This window comes from Pristiophorus japonicus, chromosome 26 (assembly GCF_044704955.1).
Source record: "Pristiophorus japonicus isolate sPriJap1 chromosome 26, sPriJap1.hap1, whole genome shotgun sequence".
Lineage (NCBI taxonomy): Eukaryota > Metazoa > Chordata > Chondrichthyes > Pristiophoridae > Pristiophorus > Pristiophorus japonicus.
The window spans coordinates 12,265,037-12,281,048 of NC_092002.1; the positions used below are offsets into that span (position 1 = coordinate 12,265,037).

Consider the following 16,012-nt stretch of genomic DNA (forward strand, 5'->3'; position numbering starts at 1 on the left):
TCTTCACTTCTCCATCTGCCCAGCACCAGCTCCTCCCCTCCCCGTGATTGGCCGGCGAGCAGTGGGCGTGGCCTGCCGATCGTCCAACCCGCACCGCCGCCTCGGAGCAGCGCTGGAATATTCTGGAATCCGAGAGGGGGAGCTGCGCGAGAGAACAACGGTCCAAACATTCAAACCCGTGTGCGGAGAGCGGCCGCACCGCACCCCTAGCCTAGCCTGTGCCCCGGGGAGCGGAGCCCGGCCCGCCCACAGACACACACACACACACGGTCTCCGGGCCGCACGGTGCCCGCGTCTCTTTCACACATCCACACACCCAGAGCGGACATGGAGGCGGACTCGTACCGGGTGGTGTCGCCGGCGGCGGTCAACGTGCGGATCACCAGCTCGCTGACGTCGTTCGTGGCGGAGAAACGGTTCAACCGCGGCATCACCGTGTCCGAGCTGAAAGTGAGTAACCGGGGGCGGGGGGGGGAGCGCAGCCCCAGGGGCAGGCGGCGGCGGCGGGATAAATAACCCAGGCGACGGACAACCGAAGGCCCCGGTGGGCGGAGTCCGCTTGTGCGTGTGATGAAGTCCCGGGTGAGCGTGGGCGGGGCCAGTTGGGCGTGGGCGGAGTCAAAAGTGGGAGTAGGCGGCCCCGCTTGTGCGTGTGACGAGTCCCGGGTGGGAGTGGGCGGGGTCACGGGCGAGGGCGATTGAGCGTGGGCGGGGTCACGGGCGAGGCCGATTGAGCGTGGGCGGGGTCACGGGCGAGGCCGATTGAGCGTGGGCGGGGCTTAAGTTTAGGGGCGGAGCTAACGTTGGCAGGGTCAGTGAGAGAGGGTCGTGGGGGCACATGCGCGGAACCGACTAGCTTTCATTCGCTGCGCAGCCGGTCGTGCGCTGGAAGTTGCTGAAGGAGCATCCAGTCATCGACATTCGACAGCTACGGCCAGCAAGTGCTGTGGAAATCCTTCATTCAAAGAAAGACTTGCATTACAACAACGTTTCCACATTACAAGTGACTGCACACCAAAAATAAAAGTTTGCAGATGCTAAGAGGCTTCAGGGTGACTTGGACAGGTTAGGTGAGTGGGCAAATACATGGCAGATGCAGTATAATGTGGATAAATGTGAGGTTATCCACTTTGGTGGCAAAAAACATGAAGGTGTATTATTATCTGAATGGTGACAGATTAGTAAAAGGGGAGGTGCAATGAGACCTGGGTGTCATGGTACATCATTCATTGAAGGTTGGCATGCAGGTACAGCAGGCACCTCAAATTGCTGGAGAAATACCACCAACAATATCTCTGCAAGATCCTGCAAATCCCCTGGGAGGATAGACACACTAACGTCTGTGTTCTCGATCAGGCCAACATCCCCAGCATCAAAACACTGACCACACTCGACCAGCTCCGATGGGCGGGTCACATTGTCCGCATGCCCGACACCAGACTCCCAAAGCAAGCGCTCTACTCGGAACTCTTAACACGGCAAGCGATCCCCAGGTGGGCAGCGGAAATATTTGAAGGACACCCTCAAAGCCTCCTTGATAAAATGGAACATTCCCACTGATACCTGGGAATCCCTGGCCAAAGACCTCCCTAAGTGGAGGAAAAGCATCCGGGAGGGCGCTGAGCTCCTAGAGTCTCATCACCGAGAGCATGCAGAAATCAAGCAGGCAGCAGAAGGAGCATGTGACAAACCAGACTCCTCGTCCACCCTTTCCTTCAACCACTCTGTTCCACTGTGACACAGACTGTAATTCCCGTATTGGACTGTACAGTCACCTGAGAACTCACTATTAGAGTGGAAGCAAGTCTTCCTTGATTTCGAGGGACTGCCTATGATGTAGGAAATGCAGCAGCCAATTTGTGCACAGCAAGCTCCCACAAACAGCAATGTGATAATGGCTACATAATCTGTTTTTGTTATATTGATCAAAGGGATAAATATTGGCCAGGACATCGAAACAGTGCCATGGGGTCATTTATGTTCACCTCCAATAACAGACAGGGCCTCAGTTTAATGCCTCAGCCCGATAGACGGCACCTCCGACAGTGCAGCACTCCCTCTGCACTAGGAGTTTCAATCAAGATTTTTGTGCTCGTCCCTGGAGTGGGATTTGAACTGATGACCTTCTGACTCCGACACGTACAAGTGCCGACATGCAGCTTTTTGCTTTCTGCAATTTATTATTTGTATGTATGTGAAATCGGGCACTTTTCCACTTGGAGGACATGTCAGAATTGGACATGCCCAGTTTATGTGCAGAGTTAAGATCCATCTACCCTACCTCAACCTGTACCTGGGAGCACCAGTTTGTCTGCGGGCAATTGGGACAAACCACTGGCCTGGACTCGCCTTGAGCACGGAGTACGTTCTGGGCACTGAACATCCTGATCTCCGACTGAAAAGAAAGACGCTCCAGCTGATTATTCAGTTTGGCCACTGACTGTGTGTGTGTGTGGAGGTGGAAGATGTGGGTTCTTAATGAATACTTTGCATTTGGCTTCACAAGAGGGGGATGATGCAGATGTTGCAGTTGAGGAGTAGTGTGAAATATTGGATGGAATAAACATAGTGAGAGATGAAATATTAAGGGGTTTAGCAGGCTACAAGTGGCATGCCGGAGCACTGCTAACATTGTACTGTACAGGCCAGTCAGCCTAATCTTGGTGGGTAAATTATTGGAAAAACTTCTGAGGGACAGTATATATCGTCGATTAGAAAGGCACGGATTTATTAAGGGAAGGTTGAGTCTAACTAACTTGATTGAATTTTTTGAAGCGGTAACAAGCGGGGTCGATAAGGTAGCACATTTGATGTAGCAAGGCTTTTGACAAGGACTCGCATGGCAGACTGGTCCCGAAAGTAAAAGCCCATGGGTTCCCAGGGAAAGTGGCAAGTTGGCTCAGTGGCAGGAAGCAAAGGGTAATAGTTGACAGGTGTTTTTGTGACTGGAAGGCTGGTTCCAGTGCTCGGTACTAGGTCTTTTGCTTTTTATAGTATATATCAATGATTTAGACTTAAATGTAGGGGACATGATGAAGAAGTTTACAGATGATACAAAAATTAGCCATGTGGTTGCTAGTGAGGAAGAAAGCTGTAGACTGCAGGAAAATGTCAATGAACTGGTCAGGTGGGCAGAACAGTGGCAAATGGAATTCAATCCAGAGAAGTGCAAGGTAATAGATTTGGGGAGGGCTAACAAGGCAAGAGAATGCACAATACATGGTAGGATACTGAGAAATGTAGAGGAACAGAGGGCCCTTGGCGTGCTTCTCCACCGATCCTTGAAGGTAGCAGAACAGATATTGTGGTTAAGAAGGCATACAGGATACTTTCCTTTATTAGCCAAGGCATTAGAATATAAGAACAGGTTAGATCAGAACTGTTTAAAACACTAATTAGGCTATTGTACAGTTCTGGTCATCAAATTATAGGAAGGATGTGATTGCACGAGAGAGGGTGCCAGAGGAGATTTACAAGGATGTTGTCAGGACTGGAGAATTTTAGATATGAGGAAAGATTGGATAGGTTGGGGTTGTTTTCTTTGGAACAGAGGATGCTGAGACTTAATTGGGGCGTATAAAATTATGAGGAGTCTAGATGGTGGATAGGAAAGACCTATTTCCTTTAGCAGAGAGTTCAATAACTATAGATATAGATATCAAGTAATTGGTAGAAGGTTTAGAGGAGAGTTGAGGAGAACTTTTTTCACCCAGACAGTGGTGGGGGTCTGGAACTCACTACCTGAAAGGGTGGTAGAGGCAGAAACCTTCATCGCATTTAAAAAGTACTTGGATGTGCACTTGAAAGTGCAATAATCTATAAGTAATTCGAACCCTGTCTAGCTGGTGCGATTGGGTGCTAAAATATACCAGGATATAGGATTGGTGGTGTCCCACAAGATCAGTGTTGCAGTCCTAGCTTTGCAATTCATACATAAATTACTCTGGTTTGGAAATAGAACAGTGTACACTGATGATACTCAGGAGGATGTCGTGTCTTTGCAGTTTTTGACACCATTTGCTCAAAAGATTGGAATAAGAGTTTATTTTACTATTGGCTTTTAAAGCATAGTGTTTTCTCTCTTTTTAACAATAAGTGGCTTTGACAAGATAGCATTATTGCCCCAGAGTCTGTAAACAATTCACTATCCGGTCTCGACAATTGCGGAACACCTCACGCCCATTATTTTGGAAAGACCTTGGATTTTTTTTTGTTTGGGCTGTGAAATGAAGGAGAAAAGATAGACTGGGACACAGGCTGGCTGGCTGAATTGGGACGCTGCACAGGTTGTCATGTTTTTAAGCAGTAGGCTGCTAGAAGGATATACTGAAAAGAGTAGTTAGAAATTAGTTTGTCGAGGCAGATGGGCGCACTGATGTGAGCAAGCGTCGCATTTATTTTCACAATTTTCTTTACAGAGTAGTATAAAAATTGTACTGATTTTAAAAATAAGACCACACTGCAAACCCAGTATCCCGTTTGTTTCAATCCTCGGAGTGCTGCGATGAGCCTGTTTTTAAAACCTTACTGTTAATTTTTAGTGCAAACTGGAACTGATTGTGGGCTCCGTTGCCTCCTGCATGGAGCTGCAGCTGTTCGGCACTGATGATAAGTTCATTGGCTTGCTGAGCCAAGATGACGCACTGCTTGGATCTTATCCCGTTGATGACAACTGCCGGATACATGTGAGTACAAACCAGTTATATAACTGCTTTCAATAAAGCTCATTGAATGGGAACCTCCCAACTTTTTGCGTTGCAACTTGAATTTATTTGCTTTGGGTAAAGATTCAATGATGCTCCTTTTATAATCTTCCACTTTTTAAAAAAAAATCCTTTTTTTTTCTATTGCCCCAATACCATGTTTTTTTTTTCAGTCCTCCTTATTGCCCAAGTAATCATGTTAGTATTTTTTTTATTGCTTTCTCTAATTCCAGCACTTGAACACACAATCTAGGTTGGCACTTGAATGCAGAATTACAGCAATGCTCCATAATTGAACCTGCTGCCATCCTTTTGGATGTGATGTTAAACCAGTGATCGATGTCTGTCTTTCATACACCTATTTCAGCCTTTTGAACATTCCCGATTTTTAAATGCTCCACCATTGGCGGTCAGTGCCTTCAGCTGCCTCGATCCTAGACTCTGCAATCTCTCCACCTCCTGGAATCTAAAAGAATGAATCCAATGAACTAAATGTCCCCCTTTTTAGAATGTTACTGCAGTCTTTGGGGTGGCGTGAAATCACTACAATGGAGAGAATTCGTTTGGCCCCATCGTCACTGCTGAGCTGATAGATGGGGATTCATTTTTGTTTAATTCGTTCATGGGATGTGGGCATCGCTGGCAAGGCTGGCATTTATTGCCCTCGAGAAGGTGGTAGTGAGCCACCTTCTTGAACCGCTGCAGTCCGTGTGGTGAAGATGCTGTTGGGGAGGGAGTTCCAGGATTTTGACCCAGCGATGAAGGAACGGCCGATATATTTCCAAGTTAGAATGGTATGTGACTTGGAGGGGAAATTAGAGGTGATGGTGTTCCTTGCACCTGCTGCCCTTGTCCTTCTATGTGGTAGAGGTAGCGGGTTTGGGAGATGTTGCTGAAGAAGCCTTGGCGAGTTGCTGCAATACATCTTGCCGATGGTACACACTGCAGCCATGGTGCACCAATGATGGAGGGAGTCAATAATTAGATAGGTGGATGTGGTGCCATTCAACCTGGCTGCTTTGTCCTGAATCATGTTAAGCTTCTTGTGCTGTTGTGTTGTACACTTATCCAGGCAAGTGGAGAGTATTCCTGACTTACGCCTTGTAGATGATGGAAAAGCTTTGTGGTGTCAGGAGGTGAGTCACTCGCTGCAGAATACCCAGCTTCTGATGTGCTCTTATAGCCACGGTATTTATGTGGCTGGTCCAGTTAAGTTCTGGTCAATGGTGACCCCTAGGATGTTGAAGGTGGGAATTCGGCGATGGTAATGCCGTTGAATGTCAAAGAGTGATGGTTAGACCTTTGCTTGTTGGAGATAGTCATTGCCTGGCACTTGTGTGGTGTGTATGTTACTTGCCACTTATCAACCCAAGCCTGTATTCCTGCATGCGGACATGGACTGCTTCATTATCTGAGGAGTTGCGAATGGGCAATTGTCAATGAACAACTTAGTTCATCAGATTCATTCTTTTAGTAATAAGGTGCAGCGTCGAGAATCCGGAGTTCCGGAATGTTCCAGACTCCGGACCGATTGGTAGCAGGATCATCCTGAATCCATAAAATGTTCCGAAATCCGGACCCGACAACCCTGCCGACCTCGTTTCGCCGCCGCTCGCCTCACCACCGCTACCCTCACCTCGGGGCCTCCTTGCTGGCCTGCCCGAACACCTGCCTTTACTATACTGGAACTGTGCAGAATGGTTATTGCTATCTTCCTTTTAAAGTTAACTGGGGTGATTATTTCACATGTTTTGTTTTGTAGGTAATAGACGAAAGTGGAGTGAAGTTAGGAGAGTTCGAGGATGTGTCTAAAGTTATAAAATATGAAATGTCCAATGAAGCATATGAAAAGAGAACAGGTAAGATGATTTAAAGGAGAACCATGTTAGGTACTGGTTAATTTTGTCAAATGTCTTTCTTATTTGTACTACAACCATGGGATGACGGGTCTGTATTCTGTAGCACGTAGAAGCAGAGACTTGTTTTTTTAAAATGAACTGTGCATATTTTGCTCTCTTTTTTTTCTACTTCATTTCTTTCTTGCTTAACCCATTAGTGAGTCTCGTGGCTAGGCAAGAAACTGTCTACCAGACTGCTCTTTATCCGGGCACTGAAGTGGGCAGCGGTCACCTGAGGGGTACTTTCTGAGAATTGCAGGGCTGAAATACAAAAGAATTTGAATATGACACCAAATATGGTTTCCAACATAATCCTTTTATTGTGTTCAACCAAGTCTTTGGCACACACACTGCCTCGAAGCATGCGACATCGAGAATTTTTTGAGGATGTGACTAGTAGAGTGGATCAGGGAGAACCAGTAGATGTGGTGTATTTGGACTTTCAAAAGACTTTTGACAAGGTCCCACACAAGAGATTGGTGTGCAAAATTAAAGCACATGGGATTGGGGGTAATGTATTGACTGGTTGGCAGACAGGAAGCAAAGAGTAGGAATAAACAGGTCCTTTTCAGAATGGCAGGCAGTGACTAGTGGTGTACTGCAGGGTTCAGTGCTGGGATCCCAGCTATTTACAATATACATCAATGATTTAGACGAAGTAATATCTCCAAGTTTGCAGATGACACTAAGCTGGGTGGCAGTGTGAGCTGTGAGGAGGAGGACGCTAAGAGGCTGCAGGGTGACTTGGACAGGTTAGGTGAATGGGCAAATGCATGGCAGATGCAGTATAATGTGGATAAGTGTGAGGTTATCCACTTTGGCAAAAACAGGAAGGCAGATTATTAACTGAATGGTGACAGATTAGGAAAAGGGGAGGTGCAACGAGACCTGGGTGTCATGGTACATCAGTCATTGAAAGTTGGCATGCAGGTACAGCAGGTAGTGAAGAAAGCAAATGGCATGTTGGCCTTCATAGAAAGAGGATTTGAATATAGGAGCAGGGAGGTCTTGTTACAGTTGTACAGGGCTTGGTGAGACCACAGCTTGAGTATTGTGTGCAGTTTTGGTCTCCTAATCTGAGGAAGGACATTCTTACTATTGAGGGAGTGCAGTGAAGGTTCACCAGACTGATTCCCGGGATGACAGGACTGACATGAAGAAAGACTGGATTGACTAGGCTTATATTCACTTGAATTTAGAAGAATGAGGGGGGATCTCATAGAAACAAAATTCTGACGGGATTGGACAAGTTAGATGCAGGACGAATGTTCCCGATGTTGGGGACGTCCAGAACCAGGGATCACAGTCTAAGGATAAGGGGTAAGCCATCTAGGACTGAGATGAGGAGAAACTTTTTCACCCAGACAATTGTGAACCTGTGGAATTCTCTACCACAGAAAGTTGTTGAGGCCAGTTCGTTGGATATATTCAAAAGGGAGTTAGATGTGGCCCTTACGGCTAAAGGGATCAGGGGGTATAGAGAGAAAGCAGGAAAGGGGTACTGAAATTGCATGATCAGCCATGATATTGAATGGTGGTGCAGGCTCGAAGAGCCGAATGGCCTACTCCTGCACCTATTTTTTTATGTTTCTATAAACCATATTACCCCTTTCCCTTCTGGGTAGAATGCAACCTTTGTTGATCCTTTCAATCCTGATCCTCTACAAATTGTGATGGAAAGCTCGAGGCCTCTAGTCACGCGCACTGTCCTAGATGATTCATTAAATCCTGATACAATGAGGCTCCCCCACCCCACCCCAAAATGAGGTCGTTCCTACAAAACACAAGATGCCAACATTGTCTCACTTTCTGTCGCTATCTTAGGCCCATCTCGTTTCACAATGTACTGACCATGTTTAGTCAAACAGACACGAATCTCAGATTCTGCACTTGCAGCAGAAGCTAAAACGTGCAGTCAGCTAAATTGTACCCTGACACATCAAACCCTAAAGCAAAAGCAAAATACTGCTGATGCTGAAATCTGAATATAAAGCATCCTGATTATGAGAAACTTTTAACTTTTATTATTTCTTGCTACAGGACAAATCCACAATCCATTTATAAGTAAAAAGAATGCAAAAACCTTAACCATGAGATGAAACCTGACCCAACTCCTATGTATCTATATGCACATGGCTAGGATATCTTCGAGAAGCTTGCTATGTTTTGGCCTTCTCCCGAACACTTGCTTTTTAGTTGGCGCCAATGTTCCCTTTAAGTTGCGAGGCCGCGCAGCTCCCTGGACTTCCCGCGCAGTCAATGCTGGCTTTTCAATGCAAAAACAAAAATGCGCGTACGTGGTATTTTGAATGGGCCACACAGCCACTTAAAGGGGCCGTGCACTTTTTATAAAAAATTTATTTTAAATGAATGGAAACATTGGTTGGTGCAAGAGGCGGATTCCTTGGGGCAATCCATATTTCCTGAAACCAATCTTGGAAGTGACATCTTGGCGAGTGTGGAACAGTGAACCCTTCAACCACCAGAAACATGGCCTGTCCATTATCCCCCAGTAATCAGTAAGAGGTTTAGAGGGGAGTTGAGGGGAAATGTCTTCACCCAGAGGGTGGTGAGGGTCTGGAACTCCCTGCTTGAAAGGGTTGTATAGGCAAAAACCCTCACTACATTTAAAAAGTACTTGGATGTGCACTTGAAGTGCTGTAACCTACAGGGCTATGGACCGAGAGCTGGATAGCTCTTTGTCGGCCGGCACGGGCACAGTGGGCTGAAATGGCCTCCTTCCGTGCTGTAAATTTCTATGACTCAATCTCCGAGGTAGCAAAAACATCCTCTGACAGAACACTTTTGGCTCAAGCTAAAAGGTACTCATGACGCTTAATTTTTAAGTATAATAATTACTTTTGATAGCATACTTCGCTTAACTTGGCACCAACTGTTCCAGCATAAACGTTCTGACGTTTACAGCTCTCAGTAACTTTTTGAATGAATCGGTGATGAAAAGCTTTGTGAGAACTGATCCTTATGGAGCCCCTATTAATCTCCCATCTTGTAGCCTTAAGTTGGGCATTGAGAGAATGGGCACCAGTCTACTTAAATGTCTTTGTCCAAACTGGCAAGTGGTGAGATAGCAGTATCCCATGTTGATGAGTAGTATCTACTGAGTAATTAGGAATGCAGACAAAATGCCACATCATCGTACTGTTTTCCCTTGTCTCATTTAATGATGGGGTCAGACAGTGACCTGCTTCACCTCATTTGACCTTGTTAACACCACCTGGTTTGCATTTTTAACAGCAGATAGTTCAGAAACAAAACTCTATCCATTTGCACCGGTGTAAAGGAAGAAATACAGCGCACAATTTTGTAGTTTGAAACAGGACGAATGTAAAAATTAGCAGCTAGAGTCGGCCATTCGGCCCCTCGAGCCTGCTCCCCCATTCAATAAGATCATGGCTGATTGTCCACCTCAACTCCACTTTCCCACCCGATCCCCTTGATTTTCCCCGAGAGTTCAAAGATCCATCTATCTCCTCAACGATTCAGCATCCACAGCTCTCTGGGACCGAGAATTCCAAAGATTCGCAACTCTCTAGCAGAAGAAATTCCTCCTCATCTCAGTCTTAAATGGCCGACCCCTTATCCTGAGATTGTGACCCTGGTTCCAGACTCTCCAGCCCGGGGGAAACAACCTCTCAGCATCTACCCTGTCAATCCCCCTCATAATCTTGTGTTTCAGTGAGATCACCTCTCGTTCTTCAAAACACCCCAGAGAGGGGTCTATATAGAGGCTGGGATAATGAACTGCCTCTTGTCTGATTGGTGCCATTTGCTTCAGCCGAGTACGGAGCTGGAGTTGCTGAGAGCTGATGGATGAAGTTTAGCATGTGACCCTGGTTGGGGAATGGTTTCCATTTCCCCCCCCCCCCCCCCCAGTATCCCTTTGTTTAGTTAACTTTTGCACAAAGGCGTTGAACTATACTTTTCCCAGTTTGTTGGAGTAATGCTGAAAGTGCTTCTGGCTGATTGTAACCGAACAATGAACTGGTTTCCATTTTAGAGTCGGCGCGTTTATTCCTGAAGCGCAGTAAATTGGGCCTGTACAACGAGGAGAAGAAAGCAAAGGAAGAGTCTGAGCTCATGCAGAGGGAGCAAGAGGAGAAAGTCTTGGCAGATGCCATCCTCGTCGGTGCAAGGTGTGAGGTTGTAATATCAGGCCAGCCAACCAAACGAGGCACGGTGATGTATGTTGGTAAGTTGGTTGTGACGAGGCGGTGGAATCCATGGTGGTAAAGTGTGAAGAAAGCTGGTATAGTAGACACTGGAGCTTAAGAAAAATCTGCCTTGTATTGGGGAACATTCATTGCCACCTACACACTTGGAGGTACAAAGCTCCAATTTGGGCTGTAATCCAGGAAAACAATTGGTCTCTTGAATCAGGAGAGCTGATCACATTGAGTCCATGGTTGCTGAGAGCTGAGAACAAATTGCTAAACAACTCTTTTTGGGGCAAACATAAACATTAAATCAAGTGCCCCCCGATCTGGGGGACACTCCAAACATTCTTCAGGCCCTTTTTTGGTAGGTTTTTTTGGGCATTAAAATCATGATTTTTACAAGTGCCCCCTATAAAAGGGGAGGGGAACACTAAAACCTGGCAATTAAAACAAATTAAACTTTAAAACATATAAAATCAAATTAAAATTTGGTTGCCGGGGGTAACGATGCACTCCAGTCCCTCCGGCGCCCAAATTGCTAAACAACCAGAAATATTAAGGGCAGCTGTGGATTCTGCTTCTCCTAACAGCAGTCGGCGAATTTGACTGATCTTCAAAGGTGTAGTTCCACGTTTTAAAGCTGCTTCCCCTCCTCTCTCTGGTGCATCTTGGTATCAGCTGTGGCTCAGTGGGCAGCACACTCGCCTCCAAGTCAGAAGGTTGTGGGTTCAAGTCCCACTCCAGAGATTTCCACATAAAAATCTAGGCTGACACTCCCAGTGCAGTGCTGAGGGAGCGCTGCACTGTTGGCGGTGCCGTCTTTCAGATGAGACATTAAACCGAGGCCCCCTCTGCTCTCGGGCGGACGTAAAAGATCCCATGGCCACTATTTCGAAGAAGGAGCAGGGGCGTTCTCCCCGGTGTCCTGGGGCCGATATTTATCTCTCAATCAACATAACTAAAACAGATTATCTGGGTCATTATGTCATTGCTGTTTGTGGGAGCTTGCTGTGCACAAATTGGCTGCCACGTTTCTTACATTACAAGTATCTACACTTCAAAAATTCCTTCATTGGCTGAAAGACGCTATATAAATGCAAGATTTTTTTTTCTTTTCTTTTTTGAGCATCAGATGTGATCCCTTCAGATTCCTTTGTGCTGTATGTTTTGTTGAATGAAATGAAAACTAGAATAGTAAACTAACTCCATCAGAGCTGACTATATTTATGGCCATCTAAATTGGGGAGACCATCATTGGTCAGGCTGGAACCAGCTTTAAGTGTAGCCTTGGTCCCTGTTGGATTCCATTCCATTCTCTGGATTTCGGCTAACCATTATGGAGCAAGATGTTCAACCCCAGAATGATGAGATTTGAGGCAGCCTCTGAGGGATCAAGGGGTATGGAGAGAAAGCAGGAGTGGGGTACTGAGGTTGAATGATCAGCCATGATATTGAATGGTGGTGCAGGCTCGAAGGGCCGAATGGCCTACTCCTGCACCTATTCTCTATGTAACTGGGAAGAGAGGATTTTTGTCTCGAATGTAAGAAATGCTGGTTCTAAAACTATTCTGGCCTGCGTGTTCTACCCGTGGGGAATTTTGCTGCTTTTCTCTCGCGGCGTTGGTCGGATACTAATGTTTTTGTTTAAATGTTGCATGCTTCTGAAGTGTAGCCTGAAAAATGTTCCTTTTTTTTTTCAAGAAAAACAGCCAATTTGTGCAGCTTGTTGGTTCTGGTTGAGCAGAGTTTCCAGCATGAAACGAGGACCCGCAGGTCTCTTTCGGTCAGCCAGCTTCTGCCAGGAGCCCATTATGATGATGTCTAATCATAGAAACATCGAAAATAGAGCAGGAGTAGGCCATTCGGCCCTTTTGAGTCTGCACCGCCATTCAATATGATCATGGCTGATCCTCTATCTCAACACCATATTCCCACTTTTTCCCCATACCCCTTAATGTCTTTTTTGTTTCTAGAAATCTATCTATCTCCCTCTTAAATATATTCAGTGACTTGGCCTCCACAGCCTTCTGTGGTAGAGAATTCCACAGGTTCACCACCCTCTGAGTGAAAACATTTCTCATCGATCTCAGTTGCACATTTCATTGCCACTTAATGTATATTCATCTTAAACATTCACAAGTTCAGCATGCGTTTGCACATTGTCTCAAATATCAACAAATGCAAGTATGTCTCACGTTTTGGGTTGTCTGTTTCAGGCCAAACTGAGTTTAAACCCGGATACTGGATTGGACTGAAATATGATGAACCCTTAGGGAAACATGATGGAAGGTAACACCTCTGCTGTGGAATTCCACACTACCGCCAATTGAATCGTGTGCTGAAATAGCGCTTTGAATGTAAAACTGCCACAGTAGAATTGCAATGATTCGAGTCCTTTTTTTTTCTCGCCAAATAATTCCAGTTTTGTTTCCTCCGCAGCGTCAATGGGAAGAAGTATTTTGAGTGTCAGTACAAGTATGGTGCGTTTGTGAAGCCGCAGTCTGTAACCGTGGGAGACTATCCCGAGGATGACTACGGCCTCAATGACGAAATGTGAATGCGAATTGTCTACATCTTGGAAGCATTGACGCCCTGTCTGTGGACTTTTGTCCCGACGATCCTGAACACAATGATTCCTTATTGCAGCCACATTCAGGTGGCGAGTCCCTGAATCAGTTGGGACTTTGCAGTTATTTGGTTTACATGCTCCGCAGATAAAGTTTGGCTCATGGTGAAATAAAGACATCTATCACTTTTATATTTGCAGGATGAATATAATTCCCGGTTTAGTAGCTGACACTAGATTCTTGTAAATCTGTGCAGAATTTGCAAAGTACATTCGTTTGTCAGAAGACACTGTTTGAGTCCCTGTTGGGATTCTCTGTGTAAACATTTCACTGAAAAGTTGTTGGGATTGATGTAAGCCATGGAGATTAAAATCCTATTGAATCAACATCATCATGGCTCAGCATTGCCCGCCACTCCTCATTTAGCTATTTTTGTGAAAGAATGGTGTTCATTCATCCCTTCTGAGCTGCGTGTCTTTTATACTTGTGCATTTTGCAATTCTGCTCACTAGGGCGGAGCACCAAGCTGTCAACTGATCGCCACAATAGTAACTTTCGATAATAAGACCACAGTAACGTTAGATAATACTGCCAGGTATCTTGGTGATTGCTATTGAAAGTTAGTAGCTTATGTGTCACTTATTTCCTGGGACAACCGGTCACAATAGTGCTTGCTGCTAATTCTCTTAACTTATTCTGAGCAATCTGTGGGTGCAATCCCTATAAACAGAAGGCTTTCATTCTTGCATTAGTGCTGCCTTGGTTCCGTATTGAGCGGTGTTATTTATGCAGAGTACAATGTCACATCAGCTGTGTAAAAGGTTGTATGGTAAACATGCCTGATTTATTTTTTACTAATCTTTCCTATATTTTTCAGTGAGTTTATAACATTTAATGGGGATTTAAAGTTTGTCACTTTGCCAAACACCCACTTCCTTATATTTACAAAAAGCCAGGGCAGTAATTTATTCCTATGCTACTGAAATATTGTTTCATGATCTGGGTGTGTGCATAATATTTTTGTGTTTCTTGGAATGAAAAGAACATTTTTGTTTCTGCCTTAACTTGTGCTAATGGTCAATATTGCTGATGATCCAATTTAACGTTAAATGTATACTGGCACTCACTTATCTCCAGATTTTTTTCCTGCACAACTGTTTTCAAATTCTGTTGCTAATCAGTCATTTTGTTACCATGACCTGTTTGACAATGGGCTGCGGTACTGAAATTTTCCCCGCAGCAAGGTTGTGACATATGTACACCAATGTGTTTTTTGATGAGAGTTAGAAGATAGTGGAGAAATAAAGCATCATTGCCTCATGGTAGCTTTTCATTGCATTCTGGTGTTGGTTCTGTGTTGTGCAAGTTGGCTGCTACATTTCCTACATTGCAATAGGGATTACACTTCATTGGATGTAAAGCGCTTTGGGACGTTGATGGTGGCCCGGAAATCGACACGGTCGCGGGGCCTTTGGAGGGAGCAGCGTGCGGTGGCAGACCACTGCAGAGAGCAGCGCGTGCTGCTGCAGGAGGGCAACGGCTGCGAAGCCAGGTCGTTGATTGCAGTGCGGGCAGGCACAGCGGGAGGGACGAAGGAGCTGCAAGAGTCTGCAGAGGGAAGTGACCGCGGGCCCAGCCCACACGGCGATATGTGTGCGCTCGGTCTGTGCAGCAGAGCTGGTCTCCACTTAATCTTGGGTACCCTTGCCACTGGACCAAGACCTAGCTCTGTCAAGCCCGTGTGGTGGCTGGTGTGCAACGGCCACCCCACGTTAAAAAAATCCACGCACAGGCATCTTCCACCCATCACAATGTAGTTCGGGACCGGGAATATTAGGTGTTTCATTGAAACACCCGTGAGCTCACCCCTTTTTGGCGTGGAAGCAAGTCATCCTTGCTTCAAGGGACTGCCTATGATAATGGTGGTGGTGTAAGAACATAAGAAATAGGAACAGGAGGAGGTTATTTGAACCCTTGAGCCTGCTCCGCCATTCCAGACTAGGCTGATTCTGGAGATGAGGGGGTTACCTCATGTTGATAGATTGAGTAGACTGGGTCTTTACTCGTTGGAGTTCAGAAGGATGAGGGGTGATCTTATAGAAACATTTAAAATCATGAAAGGGATAGACAAGATAGAGGCAGAGAGGTTGTTTCCATTGGTGGGGGAGACTAGAACTAGGGGGCACAGCCTCAAAATACGGGGGAGCCAATTTAAAACCGAGTTGAGAAGGAATTTCTTTTCCCAGAGGGTTGTGAATCTGTGGAATTCTCTGCCCAAAGAAGCAGTTGAGGCTAGCTCATTGAATGTATTCAAGTCACAGATAGATAGATTTTTAACCAATAAGGGAATTAAGGGTTACGGAGAGAGGGCGGGTAAGTGGAGCTGAGTTCACGACCAGATCAGCCATGATCTTGTTGAATGATGGAGCAGGCTCGAGGGGCTAGATGGCCGCCTCCTGTTCCTAATTCTTATGTTCTTATTCAATAAGATTATGGCTGATCTGATTGTGGCGACAACTCCGCTTCCCTGCCTGTTCCCCATAACCCTTTAATCCCTTAACCCTAGGGGCTATATAAATCCAAGTCTCCCATGAATGCAAGTTCTTTCTATCACCTCTAACCAATTCTTGACATTGGGAAAAGATGGTACGCCTACATAATAGATCATC

General features: G+C 45.7%; 1 protein-coding gene across 1 annotated transcript; it reads left to right on the plus strand.

Moving 5' to 3' along the window:
* The first annotated feature begins 111 nt into the window (after positions 1-111).
* On the plus strand, positions 112-14,681 carry tbcb (tubulin folding cofactor B). Its single transcript, XM_070867823.1, has 6 exons — positions 112-450; positions 4,542-4,685; positions 6,466-6,562; positions 10,620-10,811; positions 12,993-13,065; positions 13,216-14,681. The coding sequence occupies exons 1-6, from the start codon at positions 328-330 to the stop codon at positions 13,331-13,333; spliced, it is 747 nt and encodes a 248-aa protein (XP_070723924.1). The 5' UTR covers positions 112-327; the 3' UTR covers positions 13,334-14,681.
* The last annotated feature ends 1,331 nt before the right edge of the window (positions 14,682-16,012 follow it).